We start from the raw sequence: 20,380 nt of genomic DNA, 5'->3' as shown, positions 1-20,380 counted from the left end.
AGGTTGCTGCATATACTAAAGATGCATGGCATTGAGGGTAAAGTGGTAGCATGGGTAGAGGATTGGTTAACTAACAGAAAGCAGAGAGTGGGGATAAATGGGTGTTTCTCTGGTTGGCACCCTGTAACTAGTGGGGTCCCTCAAGGATCAGTGTTGGGCCCGCAGTTGTTCACAATTTACATAGACGATTTGGAGTTGGGGACCAAGTGCAATGTGTCAAAGTTTGCAGACGACACTAAGATGAGTGGTAAAGCAAAAAGTGCAGAGGATACCGGAAGTCTGCAGAAGGATTTGGATAGGTTAGGTGAATGGGCTAGGGTCTGGCAGATGGAATTCAATGTTGCCAAGTGTGAGGCTATCCATTTTGGGAGGAATAACAGCAGAATGGATTATTATTTAAACGGTAAGATGTTAAAACATGCTGCTGTGCAGAGGGACCTGGGTGTGCTGGTGCACGAGTCGCAAAACGTTGGTGTGCAGGTGCAACAGGTGATTAAGAAGGCTAATCGAGTTTTGTCTTTCATTGCTAGAGGGATGGAGTTCAAGACTAGTGAGGTTATGCTGCAATTGTATAGGGTGTTGGTGTGGCCGCATCTGGAGTATTGTGTTCAGTTTTGGTCTCCTTACCTGAAAAAGGACATATTGGCACTGGAGGGAGTGCAGAGGAGATTCACTAGGTTGATCCCAGAGTTGAGGGGATTAGATTATGACGAGAGGTTGAGTAGACTGTGACTGTATTCATTGGAGTTTAGAAGGATGCGGGGGGATCTTATCGAGACATATGAAATTATGAAGGGAATAGATAGGATAGATGCGGGCAGGTTGTTTCCACTGGTCGGGGAAAGCAGAACTAGGGGGCATAGCCTCAAAATAAGGGGAGGTAGATTTAGGACAGAGTGTAGGAGGAGCTTCTTCACCCTAAGGTTTGTGAATCTCTGGAATTCCTTGCCCAGTGAAGCAGTTGAGGCTCCTTCTTTAAACGTTTTTAAGAAAAAGATAGATGCCTTTCTAAAGAATAAAGGGATTCGGGGATATGGTGTACGGGCCGGAGAGTGGAGCTGAGTCCACAAAGATCAGCCATGATCTCATTAAATGGCGGAGCTCGAGGGGCCAGATGGCCTACTCCTGTCCCTAGTTCTTATGTTCTTATGTAACATTTGCAATCCTGCCGTCCTCTGTCGCCAGTCCAAATATCTAAGGACGATTGGAAGCGTTTGACCACAGACGCTACAGTTTCCATCCTTCCCTCATTCACCTAGGATGCACCCTATCCAGATTGAATTAACTTGACTACTTTGAGGACTGCAAGCCTTTTAAGAAAAATCCAATTCCTGCCCCATCAGTCTACACTCAATCATTAGCAAAATGGTGAAAGGGGTCATCAGCAGCCCTATCAAACAACATTTACTCAGCAATAACCTGCTCGCTGATGCTCAGTTTAGGTTCTGCCAGGCACCCACAGCCTTGAGCTTATTACAGCCTTGCTCCAAACATGGACATGCTGATCTGCAGAGGTGAGAGTGACTGCCCTTGATATCAAGGCAGCATTTGACCGAGTGGCATCAAGAAGCCCTAGCTAAACTGAAGTCAGTAGAAATCAGGGAGAAAACTCTCCACTAGGAGTCATACCTAGCACAAAGAAGGTGATTATGATTGTTGATGTTTAGTCATCTCCGCTCCAGGACAGGGCAGTACGGTGGCGCAGTGGTTAGCCTCACGGCGCCGAGGTCGCAGGTTCGACCCCGGCTCTCGGTCACTGTCCGTGTGGTATTTGCACATTCTCCCCATGTTTGTGTTGGCTTCGCCCCCCCCCCCCCAACCCAAAGATGTGCAGGGTAGGTGGATTGACCATGCTAAATTGCCCTTTATTTGGAAAAAATGAATTGGGTACTCTTAATTTATACAAAAAGAAATAAAGATCTCCGCTCCAGGACGTCACTGCAGGAGTTTCTCAGGATAGTGTCTGAGGCCCAACCATCTTTAATTGCTTCATCAATGACCTTACTTCCATCATAAGGTCAGAAGTGGAATGTTCTCTTATGATTGCACATTGTTCAGGACCATTCGCGGCTTGGATAAAAATACAGCAACATGAATTTTCTGTTATTTATGCTTTTACAGCATGTGGATGTCACTGGCTAGACCACTTTACATTGTTCATTCCTAATTGCCCTCGGGAAGGTGGTGGGTGAGCAGCCTACTTGAACCATTGCAGTCCACGTGGAGTAAAACATTCACAGTGCTGTTAGGGAGGGAATTGCAGGATTTTGACCCAGTGACAGTGAAGGAGAGGCTGATATATTTCCAAATCTAGATGGGGAATGACTTGGAGGGGAACTTCCAGGTGATGGTGCTCCAACCTTCTAGGTTGTATCGATCATCAGTTTTGAAGGTGCCGCAGAAGCAGCCTTGGTCAGTTCCTGCAGTGTATCTTGTAAATGTACGCACAATCCTACTGTGCATCCGTGGTGGAGATCGTGAACGTTTAAGGTGGTGGATGGGATGTCAGTCAAGTAAGTTGCTTTGTCCTGGATGGTGTCGAGCTTCTTTAGAGTTGTTGAAGCTGCACTCATCCAGGTAAGTGCAGAGTATTCCAGTACACCCCTGACCTCTGCCTTGTCGATGGTGGACAGGCTTTGGAGAGTCAAGTGGATAGATACTTGCTGCAGGATTTCCAGCCCCTGACCTGATCCCATAGCCACTGTATTTATATTGGTAGCCCAGTTCAATTTCTGATCAATGGTAATCCGCAGGATGTTGGTAGTGGGGGATTAAGCAGTGGTAATGTCATTAAATGTCATGGGGTGATGGTTAGATTCTCTCTTGTTGGAGATGGTCATTGCCTGGGACTTGTGTGGCACCAATTTTACTTGCCAATTATCAGCCCAGGCCTGAATATTGTCCAGATCTAGCTGCATTTGGACATGGACTGCCTCATTATCTGAGGGCCACGAATGATGCCGAACATTGTGCAGTCATAAGAGAACATCCCCACTTCTGACCTTATGATGTTAGGAGGGGTTATTGGGTTACGAGGATAGGGTGGGAGTGAGGGCTTAAGTGCGTCGGTGCAGACTCGATGGGCCGAATGGCCTCCTTCTGCACTGTATGTTCTATGAAGGTCATTGATAAAGCAGCTGAAGATGGTTGGGCCTAGGGCACTACCCAGAGGATCTCCTGCAGTGATGTCCTGGCATTGAGATGACTGAACCTCAACAACCATAATCATGTTATAACAGGACACTTGGATAAGTTCAAAGTAATCAGCCAGAATCAGCATGGTTTTGTGAAAGGCAAATCCTGTTTAACCAACTTACTGGAATTCTTTGAGGAAGTAGCCTGTGCAGCGGATATAAGAAAACCAGTGGGTGTATTGTACTTAGATTTCCAGAAGGTATTTGATAAAGTGCCACATCAAAGGGTATTGTGGAAGATGAAAGCTCATTGTATTGGGGGTAACATATTGGCTTGGATTGGCTGGATTACAGGAAGCATAAATGGGTGGTCTTCAGGTTGGCAGGATGTAACGCGTGATGTGACATAGGGATCAGTGCTGAGACCTCAATTGTTTACAATTTATATAAACTTAGATGGAGGGACTGAAGGAATGGCTGCAAATTTGTTGATGACGCACACGACACTGGATGTCAGGTTGGGGGAGGCGCGCACGACAATGATATTGATATCATTTAAGAAAGGATGTAAATACATTAGGAACAGTTCAGAGAAAGTAAGAGGTGACTTGATTAAAACATATAAGATCATGAAGGGTCTTGACAGGGTGGATGTGGAGAGGATGTTTCCTCTTGTGGGAGAATCTAGAACTAGGGATCACTCTTTAAAAATAAGAGGTCGCCCATTTAAAATGGAGATGAGGAGTAATTCTTTCAGAGAATTGAGTCTTTGGAATTCTCTGAAAAGGCAGTAGAAACAGAGTCCGTGAATATTTTTAAGGCAGATGTGGATACATTATTGGTAAACAAGAGGGCAAAAGATTATCGGGGGTTAGGCAGGATGCAGATTTGAGGTTACCATCAGATCAGCTATGACCATATTAAATGGCGGCAAGGCTTAAGGGCCTACTCATGTTCCTTGTTCATATGTCTCCAAAAATATATTTTTAGTCTCCATTTGGTCCCATCCATTCTCTGACAATCCTTTTACAATTTAAGAGAATTTGTTCCCTTTTACATTTGCCCGCTGCTCCATTCTCGGACACACTCTCCCTTGTTTTTCCTTTCTCCAGTTCCCCCCTCTACTTTCCACATTCAACTTGTTTCTCCAGTTTATCATGAACCTGATATTTATCATAAGCCTCATTTTGTTTTCTGTTAGCATTTAATTTCCAGCTTCAGATGGCTTTCCTTTTCCCTCACTGGAACCTATTGACTTTACCAGAACCGTCTCCTTGTTCATTGAATGTTTTACCTGCCAAGCCTTCTTTCCACACAGCTGGGCCCGATCCCTTCTGAACTGACCGGTCTTGGATCGCCTCCACATCAATCTTTTTGTATGACTTTGTTGCATTGTCTGTATGCATACCTGCTCTGCACCATGTTTTTGGATGGTATCACCTAGGGACAGAACAGATGAGAAGTAGGCAGAAGGCCAAGGATAGATTGTTTGACAATCCACAAGTAATGGTGTAGGCACTGTTTTCACACCTGAACCACTTCATCTTTTTGCATGATCACCTGTGCAGTTTTAGCGTTTGAAGGAACACTTGTGTGAGTTGCGATATTGAACGGGGGATTTAGTTTGTGTGAAATGACATCATTATTCAGTCATTCAAAATGGGAAAAAGCAGTCGAGTTGAGCACTAATACAAGATTGTCTTACAGGGGCTGATATTTAACGAGACGACTGGTATGTATTCTCCTGTCAGTGAATCGACTCACGTGCCGAACCTGGACAGCACAGTGCCGCAGTTTGAAGCACCGTCCCCTTCACACAGGTAGGACTCTGAGAGTTTCGTAGTTTACATGTCAGTTTGTAACCGATGCTTAAGATAGTTAGACTTGAAAAAGATATGAAGACTGCTTTTTTTTTTTAGATGTTTGCCAATAAATGGGCTGCACGGTAGCTTGGTGTTTAGCACAATTGCTTCACAGCTCCAGGGTCCCAGGTTCGATTCCCGGCTTGGGTCACTGTCTGGATAGGGTGGAGGTGTGGGCTCAGGTAGGGTGCTCTTTCCAAGAGCCGGTGCAGACTTGATGGGGCAAATGGCCTCCTTCTGGACTGTAAATTCTATGAAATGCAATCAATCTCGCATCCAGCGGAATCTGCAACAACCTCATACCAAAGATTGGCCCGCCAACCTGACACAGTGCCGTGTGCGCCTCCCCAAACCTGGCATCCAGTATCGTGTGCGCCTCCACTTGCAGTCTGGCACCGAGCGTCGAGTGCGTGCCCCCACATCTGGCGCACACTGCTACGTGCACCCCCCCCCACTGTGCGTTTCCTCCAACCTGCCGCACAGCGTCATGTGCACGCCCAAACTGCCACACAGTGTCGCGTGTGCCCCTCTCAAACTTGCACACAGCTATGCTTGCATCCATTCAGTCCTGACACCCAGCGTCTTATACCCGTCTCAACCTGGCACCCAGCATTGTGCGAGTCCCCCAAACTGGCTCCCAGCATCACGTGTGCCACCCCCCCCCCCCCAAAACCTGGCACCCAGTGTCACGTGAGCCCCCCTCCCAAATTCCGGCACCCAGCGTCGCGAAAGGCCTCTTTTCCCCCCCCCCGTTGCCTTTTTACCCTTTAGGTGAACCACAAGCTGTTTCTTATATTGACCAAATGACCACACAACCAGTATGTTAGCTCAAAAACACAGTTTATTAATAACACAGGATTTGTATCTCTATGCAATAATACATGCGGCTCCATACTAAGCTACACCTGATAACTAAGATGACCTTTACTTAACTTCAAGTGACCGGCACTGTGCGGAATAACACCTTTATCCGGGTCCACGTGGTCGGTTGGAAGTTGTTGGATTCGTCTCAGCTGGGCTCGTCCTTCAGGAAATGGTCGCGAGTCCTTGAACTTGGTTGTTCTGCTACAGTTGGTCGCGCACAGGCCAGTCCCAAAAGGGGCCGATCCCTAGTGCGCAGGGCTTTTTATCCTTAGTCTCTTTCGCGCCCTTTTGGGCGGTCCTTACTTCAGGTCCAATGGATCGATAGGGTTTTGATCACCCTCATCGATCTTAGCCAATTAGGGGGCGGATACCTCAATGGCTGGGCGCATCCTCGCTATCATTGTCCCAGGCACGTAGGCCTTTCCAAATAAGGGGGGTGGTGCCAGTTAGTCTGCTATTGTTGATGGTCCTTAATGCGAATGCTATTGTCTTGGGGAAAATGGTGATCGATCTTTAGTGAGCTGGGAGTTTCTTACCAGGTCTGGTTTCTTTACACAATGCACAGAGGCTGTGTACCTGTCCCAAATTGACCACAATTCCCATAGTCCTTTGCAGGTGGCCATTTTAAATGGCTACACCCCCAAACAAAATCCTAGCATCCAACGTCGCATGGGCACCCCCATCCCCCCAAATCCTGGCACCCAGCGTCGCATGGGCCAGCCTCAACCTGGCACCCACCCAACCTGGTGTGATTGGGCATTGTCCCATTGAATTGGATCTGGGGGGATTTGATGTATGTCCTGTTTTGGGAACACTGTCCCATATGAATCATGTTTTCGGTGCAGAGGAAATGGTCTAAAGCAGAAAATGCTACAAACACTGTAGGTCTACAGGAAACCGTCATGAACATTTCCAGTAAACAAATCTAGTGAAAAATGTTGCAGATGAACGGTGTATTGGAACGCGCAGAGCCAATGGAGAAGAGATGAGGAAAATACATTACTACATTTGTGTAAGCAAATACTAATGAATCATCTGTAGCGGGATGTGATGGAGAACAGGAGATGACTAAATGGCTGTATGGCTAACTATGTAAGACAACGTGAAGTGTAATGCGAGAAGTAAGAGAAATGAGGGGAATACAAGACATTACGAGACACTGGGGACTCAATGGCATAATGGCATTGTCACTGGATTAGTAACCCAGAGACGCAGGGTAATGATTGAGGACCCGGGTTCAAATCCCACCACAGCAGAAGGTGAAATTTGATTTCAATAAAAATCTGGAATTAAGCTATTGCCGATTGTTGTAAAAACACATCTGGTTCATTGATGTCCTTACTTGGTCTAGCCTACATGTGACTCCAGATCCACAGCAATTTGGTTGACTCTTAGTTGCCCTCGGCAATGGGCAATAAATGCTGGTTCAGCCAGTGACGCCCATATCCCATGAATGAATATAAAAAAAGGGAAATATGGGAAATAAGGGACTATATAGTAAAGTAACTTGGTGTCCAGAGAAGGACACCAAAACTGCACACAGTATTCCAGCTGTGGCATCACCAATGCCCTATACAATTGCAGTAAAACATCTCTATTCCTATACTCAAATCCTCTTGCCATGAAGGCCAACATACCATTTGCCTGCTTTACTGCCAGCTGTACCTGTGCGCTTACTTTCAGTGACTGATGCATGAGGATACCAAGGTCTCGCTGAGTATCCACCTCTCAATTTACACCCATTCAAATAATCTGCCTTCCTATTTTTGCTATCAAAGTGGATAACCTCACCTCTAACACACCCATCTCTGTATCATCTGCAAATTTGGAGCCCTTGTCAAAATCATTATAACAAAGCGGTTGGTGGGTAAAACTGTAGCTGAACAATGGGCTTCCTTCAAAATAGAAATGGTTCTGACACAGGCAAGGTATGTTATCTGAAAAAGGAAAGTAGGGCAAACAAATCCAGAGCTCCTTCGATGAAAAAGGAGATTAAAATTAAGATAAGGAAGCGAAAGTAATAATAATCACTTATTGTCACAAGTAGGCTTCAATGAAGTTACCGTGAAAAGCCCCTAGTTGCCACATTCCGGCGCCTGTTCGGGGAGGCTGGTACGGGAATTGAACCCACGCTGCTGGCCTTGTTCTGCATTGCAACACAGCTGTTTAGCCCACTGTGCTAAACCAGCCCCATGTGTACTTATGACAGGTGTTAGATAGAACCAAGAGGAATACAGAAGGTTCAGAGGGAAGGTGAAAAAGCACATTAGAAAATGGAGCGATTATGAGAAAAGACTGTCAAATCTCGAGTCTTCCATAGGAATATAAATAGTAAAATAATGGTAAAAGGAGGAGTCGGGGATATTAGGGACCTACAAGGGGATTTACACATGGAGACATGGGGAATGGCAGAGGTATTAAATTCATACTTTACATCTGTCTTTGCCAAGAAGGTAGAAGCTACACAGGACATGGTGACAGATGAGGAAACTCTTCCTGGAGAAGTGGGTCAAAGTTGATGAGAAGTTGTTGAATAGACTGTCGGTACTGAAAGTACCCCTCAACTGGGACCTGGGATTCATGTCGCATTACATTCACCCCCCCACCATCTGGCCTGGGCTTGCAAAATCCTACCAACTGTCCTGGCTTGAGACAATTCACACCTATTTAACCTGGGATTACCCCTATCTCGGGTTCTGTAAACACGTAATTAACTGCAAATGCTCGCATTCTAAGCATTGGCTTGCATCTTTGAATTTTTCTATATATATGTTTCTGGAACATACCTCTTCATTCACCTGAGGAAGGAGCAGCGCTCTAAAAGCTAGTGTTTGAAACAAACCTGTTGGACTTTAACCTGGTGTTGTAAGACTTCTTACGGTACTGAAAGTCGACATGGTTTTGGGACCAGATGAGATGTATCGAAGGACATTGAAGGAAGTGAAGAATGGCAATTGCGGGGACGTTGCTCATAATCTTCCAGTCTTCTAGACTAGTGTCAGGACTGGAGAATTGCAAATGTTATGCCCTTGTTCAGAAGGGTTGTAAGGATAAACCTAGCAAATTCAGGCCAGTGTAATCTTGGTAGTGGGCAAGCTTCTAGAAACAATTAGAATCATAGAATAGAATCATAGAAAAGTTACAGCATAGAAGGAGGCCATTTAGCCCATCTTGTCCATGCCAGCTCAAGGATACCCAAGTCCCCTTTCTAACCCTGCCTTCCTGCACCTGGTCTATTGCCCTGTAGCTTGGAGCACTTAAGGTGCAGATCCAGGTACTTTTCAAAAGAGTTTAGGATCTCTGCCTCCACCATCAACTCAGGCAGCAAATTCCAGACTCTCACTTCCCTCTGAGTAAGAAAGTTCTTCCTCATGTCCCCTCTGCACCTTCTGCCACTTACCTTGAATCTATGTCCCCTGGTTCTAGAATTCTCCACCAAGGGAAACAATTTTATCCTGTCCACGCTCCCTCTTCCCTCATAATTTTATACACCTCAATTAAGTCACCCATCAGACTTCTATGTTCCAAGGAAAATAACATAAGTACTCGCATGGAAAAATGGTTAGGAAGAGCCAGCATGGATTTCTAAAGGTAAAATTAACTTACAGGAGTTATTTGAGGAGATATCAGAAAGGGTTGATGAGGATAATGCTGTTGATGTAGTGTACATGGACTTTCAGAAGACATTTGATACAGTGCCACACAGACGTGAGAAAAGTTATAGAATGGAATCAAAAGGACCTTGGCAACATGGTACAAAATTGGCTGAATAATAGGGAATAGAGAGTAATGGTCAATGATAATTTTTCAGGTTGCAGGAGGGCTTATAGTGGTGTTCCCAAGGAGTCAGTATTGGCACCCTTGCTTTTCCTGATATAAATATCAATGGTCTTAGGGTGGCACGGGGAACATTCCAAAATTTGTGGATGATAGAAAACTTGGAAGTATTGCAAACTGTGAAAAGGACAGTGTAGAACTTCTAAAGGGCATAGATAGGTTGATGGAGTAGGCAGAATGATGGCAGATGAAGTTCAATGCTAAGAAGTGTGAGGTGATGCATTTTGGTTGGAAGAACATGGAGAAGCAATATAAAATAAAGGTAACAATTCTAAAGGGGGTACAGGAGCAGAGCGACCTGGGTGTATATGTGCAGATATCATTGAAGGTGACAGGACAGGTGGAAAAAGCAGTTATTAAAGAAAATAGTATTCTGGGCTTTATTAATAGGGACATAGAGCAAGAAGGTTATGCTGAACTTATACAAGACACTAGTTAGACCTCAGCTGGAGTGTTGTGCAAGTTTTGGGTGCCACATTATAGGAAAGGATGGGAATGCATTGGAGAGAGTGCAGAAGAGGTTCACAAGAATGGTTCCAGGGATGGGCAACTTCAGTTACAAGAATAGATTGAAGAGGTTGAGACTGTTCTCTTTGGAGAGACGAAGACCAAGAGGGGATTTGATAGAGATGCTCAAAATAATGAGGCTGAACAGAGTAGATACAGATAAACTGCTGGAAGCTTGACCAGTTCAATGTGAGCTAAACATGGTGCTTCTTTGGCAAATAATCTGCTCAAGGGTTTCTTGAGATAATTGCTGCAATGCAATAAGTCAATGTGGTCCATGTAGAATCTTATCACTCCCAACAATCCTAATTCCCCAACCATTGCATGTATCTGTATTGAGTGTTAATTTAGCATGATTCTGACCTTGCAAATGTTTCCTATTGAATTGAATAATTCATTTGACTGTGTCATTGGTCTGATGTGCACACTTTGTTTCCCCGGCCTCACCCTGCTTCCCCAGTCCAGGCTTATGATTTAATCATTTGCATTGTCCTCTTAACCCAGATTATTTAAATAAATAGAAATAAACCCTCATACTACCAAACCTAATGCCACCTTCCTGACTGACACTACTTTCAACCATTTCCATGTTTTTATTGTTGCATTGGGCGAAAGCCTCACTGGCTAAGGTGACATTTATTGTCCGTCCCTAATTGCCCTTGAGTCTTTCTGAGCTGCTGCAGTCCATCTGGTGTAGCTACACAATGCTGTTAGGAAAGGAGCTTCAGTTTGTACTTGAGCTTTCAGCTTGTGTGATGTAATTTTAAAAATATATAAATTTAAAGGACCCAATTCGTTTTTTCCCCAGTTAAGGGGCAATTTAGCGTGGCCAATTATTCTAACCTGCAGATCTTTTGGATTGTGTGGGCACACAGACAGGGAGAATGTGCAAACTCAACACAGACAGTGACCTAGGACCGGGATCGAACCCGGGTCCTCGTGCTGTGAGTCAGCAGTGCTAATCACTGCACCACCGCGCTGTCCGTGTGATGTAATGTTGAGCTTTCTTGATGATTTACTTGCAAATTCAGGTACATTACATTACTTTCTGACATTCACTTGAGCAGCTCATTCTTAGTCGAGCAATTGGCCAGGCAAGATGGTCCTTTGAAACATGTTGTTGCTGAGAGCATGCCTCTGCAATTAATTGGCTTTGTTGTATCTTGAAAATATGCCCATGCAACTGGACAGCACAGAAGGAGGCTGATCAATATTTGAGCCTCACTCTCTAAAAGAACTACTTGTTCCTGTTGGTGAGAGTTTTGAGTTAATTTATATTCTGATATGAACTCAAATTTGAGTCACAGTGAGACCGATGCTAGAAATACAAAACTTTCTGAGATGTAAATTAGATCCACCAGTCAATACCAAAATGAACAAAGATGTGAAGATGCTGGGGTGGGCACAGTAAGAAGTCTTACAACACCAGGTTAAAATCCAACAGGTTTGTTTGGAGTCACTAGCTTTGGGAGCACATCTCCTTCCTCAGGTGAGTCCTTCATCACCTGATGAAGGAGCTGCGCTCCGAAAGCTAGTGACTCCAAACAAACCTGTTGGGTTTTAACCCTGGTATTGTAAGACTTCTTAAAATGAACAAAATTGTTCTTGTCATAAAGCAGACTAGTTTGAAATAATGGGATCTTCCACCACATCCTGGATTAATGCTGGATTCATTTCATTGGGAATAGATGGTATAACTAAGTAGAAGTGCCTCATTCAATGTGTTAGATTTGATGAACAGCTTGATATCTGATTTCAGTTCAGAGAGCCTGGGGTTTGAACTTTTCTTTTGCTGCTTTTCTCTGGAAAGAGAAGATCTGTAGCAGGTTTTCGGAATTCACAGAATTGTTACAGCGCAGAAGAAAGCCATTTGAAGAGAGAACAGTCTTGCTTTCTCTCCAATTAATGGCAGATTTTCTGTTCAGGGTCAAGTATCTTTGATTTGATGCTGTGGGAACCATTATAAGTCAGTTGTTTAAACTTAGCCCTTGATTGAATTCTGTAAAAACCGTATTCTGTTCATGGGTGCATTTGTTAGGAAATATTTCTTGGTTTGCAAGTGCCTTCATCTCACTGGGATCCTCAATAGTCCACCTTACAAGAAGCATGCAATTGTTATATTTGGACCTTATAATTGTTATATTCAAACCTTGCAATTGTGGATCATATTGTTGCAACGTGAGTCATGCTCGCACATAATGATTCATTTAAAAAATTCATTCAAGGATGTGGGTGTCACTGGCTAGGATAGCATTCATTGCCCATCCCTAATTGCCCTTGAGAAGCTCGTGGTGAACTGCCACCTTGAATCCCTTGAACCAGCCATGATTTTATTGAATGGCAGAACAGACTCAAGGAGTTGAGTGGCTTCCTAATTCATATGTTCACTGCAGTCCATGTAGGTACACCCACAGTGCAGTTAGGGAGGGAGTTCCAGGATTTTGACCCAGCAACAGTGAAGGAACGGCGATATATTTCCAAGTCAGGATGGTGAGTGACTTGGAGGAGAACCTCCAGGTGGTGGTGTTCCCAGGTATCTGCTGCTCTTGTCCTTCTGGATGGTAGTAAGAGTTCAGGATAGTAGACAGGTGACCATGCAGAAGAGTAGGGAAAGAAAGTTCAGGGGTCTCTTTCATACTGAGCAATTGGAGGTGACAACAGTTTGGTGCAGTGCAGCCCAGACCATGACCCCAATGGATAAGGAAGTCGACGGGGGGAGCATCAAGAGGTGGAAATGCAGTCATTTCAGGAGATTCAATAGTTAGCGACACACATGGACATTTCTGTAACCGTCATCATGAATCCTGGCATTGTGCGTTGTCTTGGCGCTGGCCGGTGCGTGCCCATCTCACCTCGAACTTGTTCCAATATGTCATTAAGTTAAATCCCTCTCTCCTGCACCATCTTTCCATCCATGAATTTGTCTGCTTTAACCTTCTATCTCTATACTCACTTGCATGTGGTACCTTGAGTAATCCAGAAATTGCTCATTTGGAGGTTCTGCTGGCTCATTTCCGACCTAGCTCCCAAAGTTCTAACTGCAGGACTACATTCTCCTTTCTGCTTATGTTATCGGTACCAATACGGAGCATGTGTGCTGGCTGCTTCACACCGTGACAACATTGATCTCGGCACCAAGGAGGCAACGCACCATCCTGGAGCCACATCTGTGGGTGCAGAAACACCGGTTTATTCCCCTAAATATTGACTCTCCTATCACTGTCGCTCTTCCAGTGTTCTTTGCGCACTCCTGTACAGATGAGCCACCCGTGGTGCCAATGACTTACTCTGTCTGCAGTTCCCACAATGAGCCATCATTTCCATTCAAAACATTACTTTTCTTTGTTTTGGATCTGTGGTTTCTGTCCTATTGGGTACATCCCATTGATTCACCCCATCTTGTATGGGGAATACTGCCCAATTGCACGCATGCCATATACAAAGGTATACACAGCTCCTGTCGTTTGCGCATATTCAATATCTCTGAAGGTAGATTGAAATACTGGATGAGATAAGGCATCTATCAATTGCTGTATTGACATACTTTGTTCCAGACAGCGAAGGCACAGTCAAGGCAATTTACACAGACTGTAATTCATTATCTATCAAATGCAAAAAGGAAAACATAAACCATGTTTGTTTCATATGTTGCGTGCTGGTATTTGACATTCTTCTTTCAACAAAGCCCCAAAATCTTTAATATCTCATCCAGTCTAATCCCACTCTCTTCCCCCTCCCCACTCCCCACACTCTTTAATATCGCACCCAGTCGTCTCTCAAACTCCAACTCACTCCTCATCCGCACTAATATCCCATGCAGTCTAATCCCACTCTCTTCATTCCCTGAACTCTTTAATATCCCACCCAATCTAATCCCACTCTCCTCACTCCTCACACCTTTTAGTACCCCACCAAGTCATCTCCCACATAACAGGGGGATTGAGTTTAAGAGCCGTGAGGTTATGCTGCAACTGTACAAGACCTTAGTTAGACCACATTTGGAGCATTGTGTGCAGTTCTGGTCACCTCATTATAGGATGGATGTGGAAGCATTGGAAAGGGTGCAAAGGAGATTTACCAGGATGCTGCCTGGATTGGAGGGTGGGTCTTATGAGGAAAGGTTGAAGGAGCTAGGGCTTTTCTCATTGGAGCGAAGGAGGATGAGAGGTGACTTAATTGAGGTGTATAAGATGATGAGAGGGATAGATAGAGTGGACGTTCAGCGACTTTTTCCTCGGGTGGATGTAGATGTTACAAAGGGGCATAACTATAAGGTTCATGGTGGAAGATATAGGAGGGATGTCAGAGGTGGATTCTTTACTCAGAGAGTGGTTGAACATAGGACATAGAACATAACAGCGCAGTACAGGCCCTTCGGCCCTCGATGTTACGCCGACCTGTGAAACCACTCTAAAGCCCATCTACACTATTCCCTTATTGTCCATATGTCTATCCAATGACCATTTGAATGCCCTTAGTGTTGGCGAGTCCACTACTGTTGCAGGCAGGGCATTCCATGCCCTTACTACTCTCTGAGTAAAGAACCTACCTCTGACATCTGTCTTATATCTATCTCCCCTCAATTTAAAGCTATGTCCCCTCGTGCTAGACATCACCATCCGAGGAAGAAGGCTCTCACTGTCCACCCTATCCAATCCTCTGATCATCTTGTATGCCTCAATTAAGTCACCTCTTAACCTTCTTCTCTCCAACGAAAACAGCCTCAAGTCCCTCAGCCTTTCCTCAGAAGATCTTCCCTCCATACCAGGCAACATTCTGGTAAATCTCCTCTGCACCCTTTCCAATGCTTTCACATCCATCCAGTAATGCGGCGACCAGAATTGCACGCATTACTCCAAATGCGGCCGCACCAGAGTTTTGTACAGCTGCAACATGACCTCATGGCTCAAAAACTCAATCCCTCTACCAATAAAAGCTAACACACCGTACGCCTTCTTAACAACCCTCTCAACCTTGGTGGCAACTTTCAGGGATCTATGTACGTGGACACCGAGATCTCTCTGCTCATCCACACTGCCAAGAATCTTACCATTAGCCAAATATTCCGCATTCCTGTTATTCCTTCCAAAATGAATCACCTCACACTTTTCTGCATTAAACGCCATTTGCCACCTCTCAGCCCAGCGCTGCACCTTATCTATGTCCCTCTGTAACATCCGTCCGCACTGTCCACAACTCCACCGACTTTAGTGTCATCTGCAAATTTACTCACCCATCCTTCTACACCCTCGTCCAGGTCATTTATAAAAATGACAAACTGCAGTGGCCCCAAAACAAATCCTTGTGGTACACCACTAGTAACTGGACTCCAGGCTGAACATTTCCCATCAACCACCACCCTTTATCTTCTTCCAGCTAGCCAATTTCTGATCGAAACTGCTAAATCACCCTGAATCCCACGCCTCCGTGGGGTGTGGAATGCACTCCCAGCTAGTGGAGTCGGACCATTTAGCAACTTTCAAGCGTTTATTGGAGAGGCATATGGAGTGCACTAGAATGATTGGGAGTAGGTTGATTTGATCTTAGTTTCAGACTAGTTTGGCACAACATCGTGGGCCGAAGGGCCTGTACTAGGCTGTACTGTTCTATGTTCTATGTTCACTCTCCTCACTCCCCACACTTTATAATATCTCCCCCAGTCTAATCCCACTCTCCCTCTCATTCTCCACCCCTTTAATACCCCAGCCAGTCTAATCCCACTCTCCTCACTCGCTACACCTGTTGATGTCCTGCCCAGTCTAATCCCACTCGCCTCACTCCCTGCATCCTTTATTATCCCACCCAGTCTAATCCTACTCATTTTATTCCCCATACAATTCAATAGCCCACCCAGTATAATTCCACTCCCCGCACTGCGCACCCCTTTAATATCCTGCCCAGTCTAATGCCACTCTCCCCACACCCTTTGATATCCCACCGTGTTCCCACTTTTCGTACTGCCCACCCCCTTTAATATCTCCCCAATCTAATCCCACTCTCCTCATTCCCAATGCAATTCAATAAACCACCCAGTCTAATCCCAACCTCCACACTACTGCTTAACCCCTTTATTATCTCACCCAGTCTAATCCTACTTTCCTCATTCCCCATACTATTCAATGTGCCATCCAGTCTGATCCCACTCTTCCCCCTCTCTCTCCCCCCCCCCCCCCCCCCCCGCCCCACCCTCTCCCCACACCCATTGATATCCCACTGCAGAGGGCATGGCTGTAAATGTTGAACTGTTCAAATCCCAGAAGGAAAATTTGAAGCAGCTGCCCTCACGTTAGAGTTTGCAGTTTGTATGGTATGAGGAGAAGTTTTGAAATCCAGAAATGATGTCTCCGACTATTTGTGTGATTATCTTATAGCAACGTAAACTAAAATAGAAGTATACTTAAATAAGACAGTGGCTTTACACGGTACCAATATTTTAACTAGCTGCAAACAATCTTAATTTAACCACCGTCAGAGCTTTAACTACTTTCAGAGCTAACCTTCCCCAGTCTGTTCAGCAACACTGTCTATATTTGAAGGTCTATTAAATTCCAGTAACTCTGTCTTCGGGGGACATCTGAGGTTTCACAGCAGTTGGGTTTTCAGATCTTGCTTTGTTCACACTGTTTACTGGGAGTTGACCAGCTATTCTTAAAACATCTACATTCGTAGGTTTTCAGAATCTCCTTACAGATGTTCTTCCCTTTTAATCACACATTTCTTTAGAACTGCTCTCTCCCAGAATTGATTAGCTTCCTCTCTTTACTTAAAGAAATAAACTCCCTTTATCCACCTTTTACATATGACACCTTTCTTTCCCCTATTTGCATATCTTATCCTTTGAACCACAACATTCATTCAAACCTATTCCTGTTCTATAACTATCCTTACCAAATAATCTTCGGGAAGCGTAGAAAAATAATTTGTGGAGTGTAATAGGGATTGCTTTTTAGAACAGTATGTTGTGGAACCTACGTGGGGAACAGGCTATTTTAGATTTGGTTTTGCGCAGTGAAGGATTAGTAAGGAATCTTGTGGTTAAGGATCCCCTAGAGGGTAGTGACCACAATATGATAGAATTCCAGATAAAGTTTCCGGGTGAATGCCATGTGTTTTCAACTGAAAAGGGTAATTATAATGGTATGAGGGAGAAGTCGCTTAAGATGAACTGGTTATCAAGCTAAGATACAGGTCAGTAGATGAGCAATGGCAGATATTCAAACAGCTGATCCATAATGCTCAGCAGGAGTTTATCCCAATCAAAAAGAGGGAATCCATGACAAAGACGCAAAATCCATGATTAACAAAGGAGATCAAGTACAAAGTTCAATTGAAAAGCAGAGTATACAAAGTAGCAAGGGACGGTGGTAGACCATAGGGCTAGGACGTTTTTAGGATCCAGCAGCAAAATTAGTTTTTTGGTTGTGGCGTTCTTTTTACTGAGCTTTCTGATAGCCTGTGTTTAGGATGAAACACACTTTTCTGTTTCTGTCCACTATTATATAAATATCATGTCATTGTTCCTACTCCTAACAATATTGTTCATGTTCTGTCTATTTCAGCAGTATTATAGACTCCACAGAATATTCCCAGCCTCCTGGCTTTGGTGGAAGCTCACAGGTAAACTGGTGAAGTTATAATATGTTTGCATACTGTGAGTGCCCAACAGTTTCTTTCTTTCTATTAATTAAAAATACATTTGGTCAATGATGCAAGATATGTTTTTCCTCGTTGAATCCACTAGGCGTGCTGTGGGCCAGGGTTTAGATCCATTGGGCTTGTTGCTCTGGGCCAGGGTTTAGATCCATTGAGCTTGTTGCTGTGGGCCAGGGTCTGGATCTGTTGAGCTTGTTGCTCGGGCCAGGGTTTAGATCCATTGGGCTTGTTGCTCTGGGCCTGGGTTTGGATCCCTTGGGCTTGTTGCTCTGGGCCAGGATTTGGATCCATTGGGCTTGTTGCTCTGGGCCAGGGTTTGGATCTGTTGGGCTTGTTGCTCTGGGGCAGGGTTTAGATCCGTTGGGCTTGTTACTCTGGGCCAGGGTTTGGATCCCTTGGGCTTGTTGCTCTGGACCCGGGTTTGGATCCCTTGGGCTTGTTACTCTGGGCCAGGGTTTGGATCCCTTGGGCTTGTTGCTCTGGATCCGGGTTTGAATCCGTTGGGCTTGTTGCTCTTGGCCAGGGTTTGGAACCGTTGGGCTTGTTGCTCTGGGCCAGGGTTTGGATCCGTTGGGCTTGTTGCCCTGGGCCAGGGTTTGGATCCGTTGGGCTTGTTGTTCTGGGCCTGGGTTTGGATCCCTTGGGCTTGTTGCTCTGGGCCAGGGTTTGGATCCATTGGGCTTGTTGCTGTGGGCCAGGGTCTGGATCTGTTGGGCTTGTTACTCTGGGCCAGGGTTTAGATCCATTGGGCTTGTTGCTCTGGGCCAGGGTTTGGATCCGTTGGGCTTGTTGCTCTGGGCCTGGGTTTGGATCCCTTGGGCTTGTTGCTCTGGGCCAGGGATTGGATCCGTTGGGCTTGATGCTCTGGGCCAGGGTTTGGATCCATTGGGCTTGTTGCTCTGGGCCAGGGTTTGGATCCGTTGGGCTTGTTGCTCTGGCCCAGGGTTTGGATCCCTTGGGCTTGTTGCTCTGGACCCGGGTTTGGATCCGTTGGGCTTGTTGCTCTGGGCCAGGGTTTGGATCCCTTGGGCTTGTTGCTCTGGGCCAGGGTTTGGATCTGTTGGGCTTGTTGCTCTGGGCCAGGGTTTGGATCCGTTGGGCTTGTTGCTCTGGGCCAGGGTTTGGATCCATTGGGCTTGTTGCTCTGGCCAGGGTTTGGATCCATTGGGCTTGTTGCTCTGGGCCAGGGTTTGGATCCGTTGGGCTTGTTGCTCTGGGCCCGGGTTTGGATCTGTAGGGCTTGTTGCTCTGGGCCAGGGTTTGGATCCTTTGGGCTTGTTGCTCTAGGCCCGGGGTTTGGATCTGTTGGGCTTGTTGCTCTGGGCCAGGGTTTGGATCCATTGGGCTTGTTGCTCTGGGCCAGGGTTTGGATCCGTTGGGCTTGTTGCTCTGGGCCAGGGTTTGAATCCGTTGGGCTTGTTGCTCTGGGCCGGGGTTTGGATCCGTTGGGCTTGTTGCTCTGGGCCAGGGTTTGGATCCGTTGGGCTTGTTGCTCTGGGCCAGGGTTTGGATCCGTTGGGCTTGTTGCTCTGGGCCTGGGTTTGGATCTGTTGGGCTTGTTGCTCTGGGCCAGGGTTTGGATCCGTTGGGCTTGTTGCTCTGGGCCAGGGCCAGGGTTTGGATCCGTTGGGCTTGTTGCTCTGGGCCCGGGTTTGGATCCGTTGGGCTTGTTGCTCTGGCCCAGGGTTTGGATCCATTGGGCTTGTTGCTCTGGGCCTGGGTTTGGACCCCATGGGCTTGTTGCTCTGGGCCAGGGTTTGGATCTGTTGTGCTTGTTGCTCTGGACCAGGGTTTGGATCCATTGGGCTTGTTGGTCTGGGCCAGGGTTTGGATCTGTTGGGCTTGTTGCTCTGGGCCAGGGTTTGGATCCCTTGGGCTTGTTGCTCTGGGCCAGGGTTCGGATCTGTTGGGCTTGTTGCTCTGGGCCAGAGTTTGGAACCATTGGGTTTGTTACTTCACTGTGATCTCTGGGACGTTGGCCAATGAACTGAGACTTTGAGTTTTTGGGATGTTGCAGCAATGTGGCTGAATTATAGACTGCTTGTTATATTTAATTGATTTTGTTATCTATGGGCCATGGAAACCTTTACTTTCCATTGAAACAGATAGAACCTTGGTTTATGACCTCATCCGAAAGACACGCCTCTGATAGTGTAGCTCTTCCTCGCTTAGTGCTCTGGAACGTTGGCCGAGATTATCATAAATCTCTGTGGTTGGCCTCAAACCCACAGTTGTGAGTACACTTGAACCACAGTTGACACCTTTAAAATACTGTTTATCCCTTTTGGGATCCTTTAACATTCTCATCCTGGTTTTCAATCCCTTCATGTCCTTGCCTTTCCCTATCTTGGGAACCTTCCCCAGCCCTAGCAGCACTTTGAATTATCTGCTCTCCTGCAGTTCTGGTCTCATGTACATTCTCAATTTTAATCACATTGCCTTTGGTGGCAGTGCCTTCAGATGACAAAGTCTTAAACTCTGGAAATCCCTCTCTAAATGAGTTGTGATGACCGAAAAAGTGGT

General features: G+C 45.7%; 1 protein-coding gene across 2 annotated transcripts in view; it reads left to right on the top strand.

The window, feature by feature from the left end:
* Positions 1 to 20,380, top strand: part of cop1 (COP1 E3 ubiquitin ligase) — a 380,546-nt gene that overhangs the window by 242,625 nt on the left and 117,541 nt on the right. The window contains exons 8-9 of one of the 2 annotated variants that reach the window (XM_072511804.1): positions 4,842 to 4,954; positions 17,767 to 17,821. In XM_072511804.1, the coding sequence (XP_072367905.1) occupies positions 4,842 to 4,954; positions 17,767 to 17,821 (168 nt within the window). Of the gene's footprint in view, positions 1 to 4,841; positions 4,955 to 17,763; positions 17,822 to 20,380 lie in introns of both variants that reach the window. The other variant, XM_072511803.1, reaches the window with a different exon arrangement.

Source organism: Scyliorhinus torazame, chromosome 7 (genome assembly GCF_047496885.1).
Source record: "Scyliorhinus torazame isolate Kashiwa2021f chromosome 7, sScyTor2.1, whole genome shotgun sequence".
In the NCBI taxonomy this organism is placed as follows: Eukaryota; Metazoa; Chordata; class Chondrichthyes; order Carcharhiniformes; family Scyliorhinidae; genus Scyliorhinus; species Scyliorhinus torazame.
This window is presented reverse-complemented; position numbering and strand designations above follow the sequence as displayed.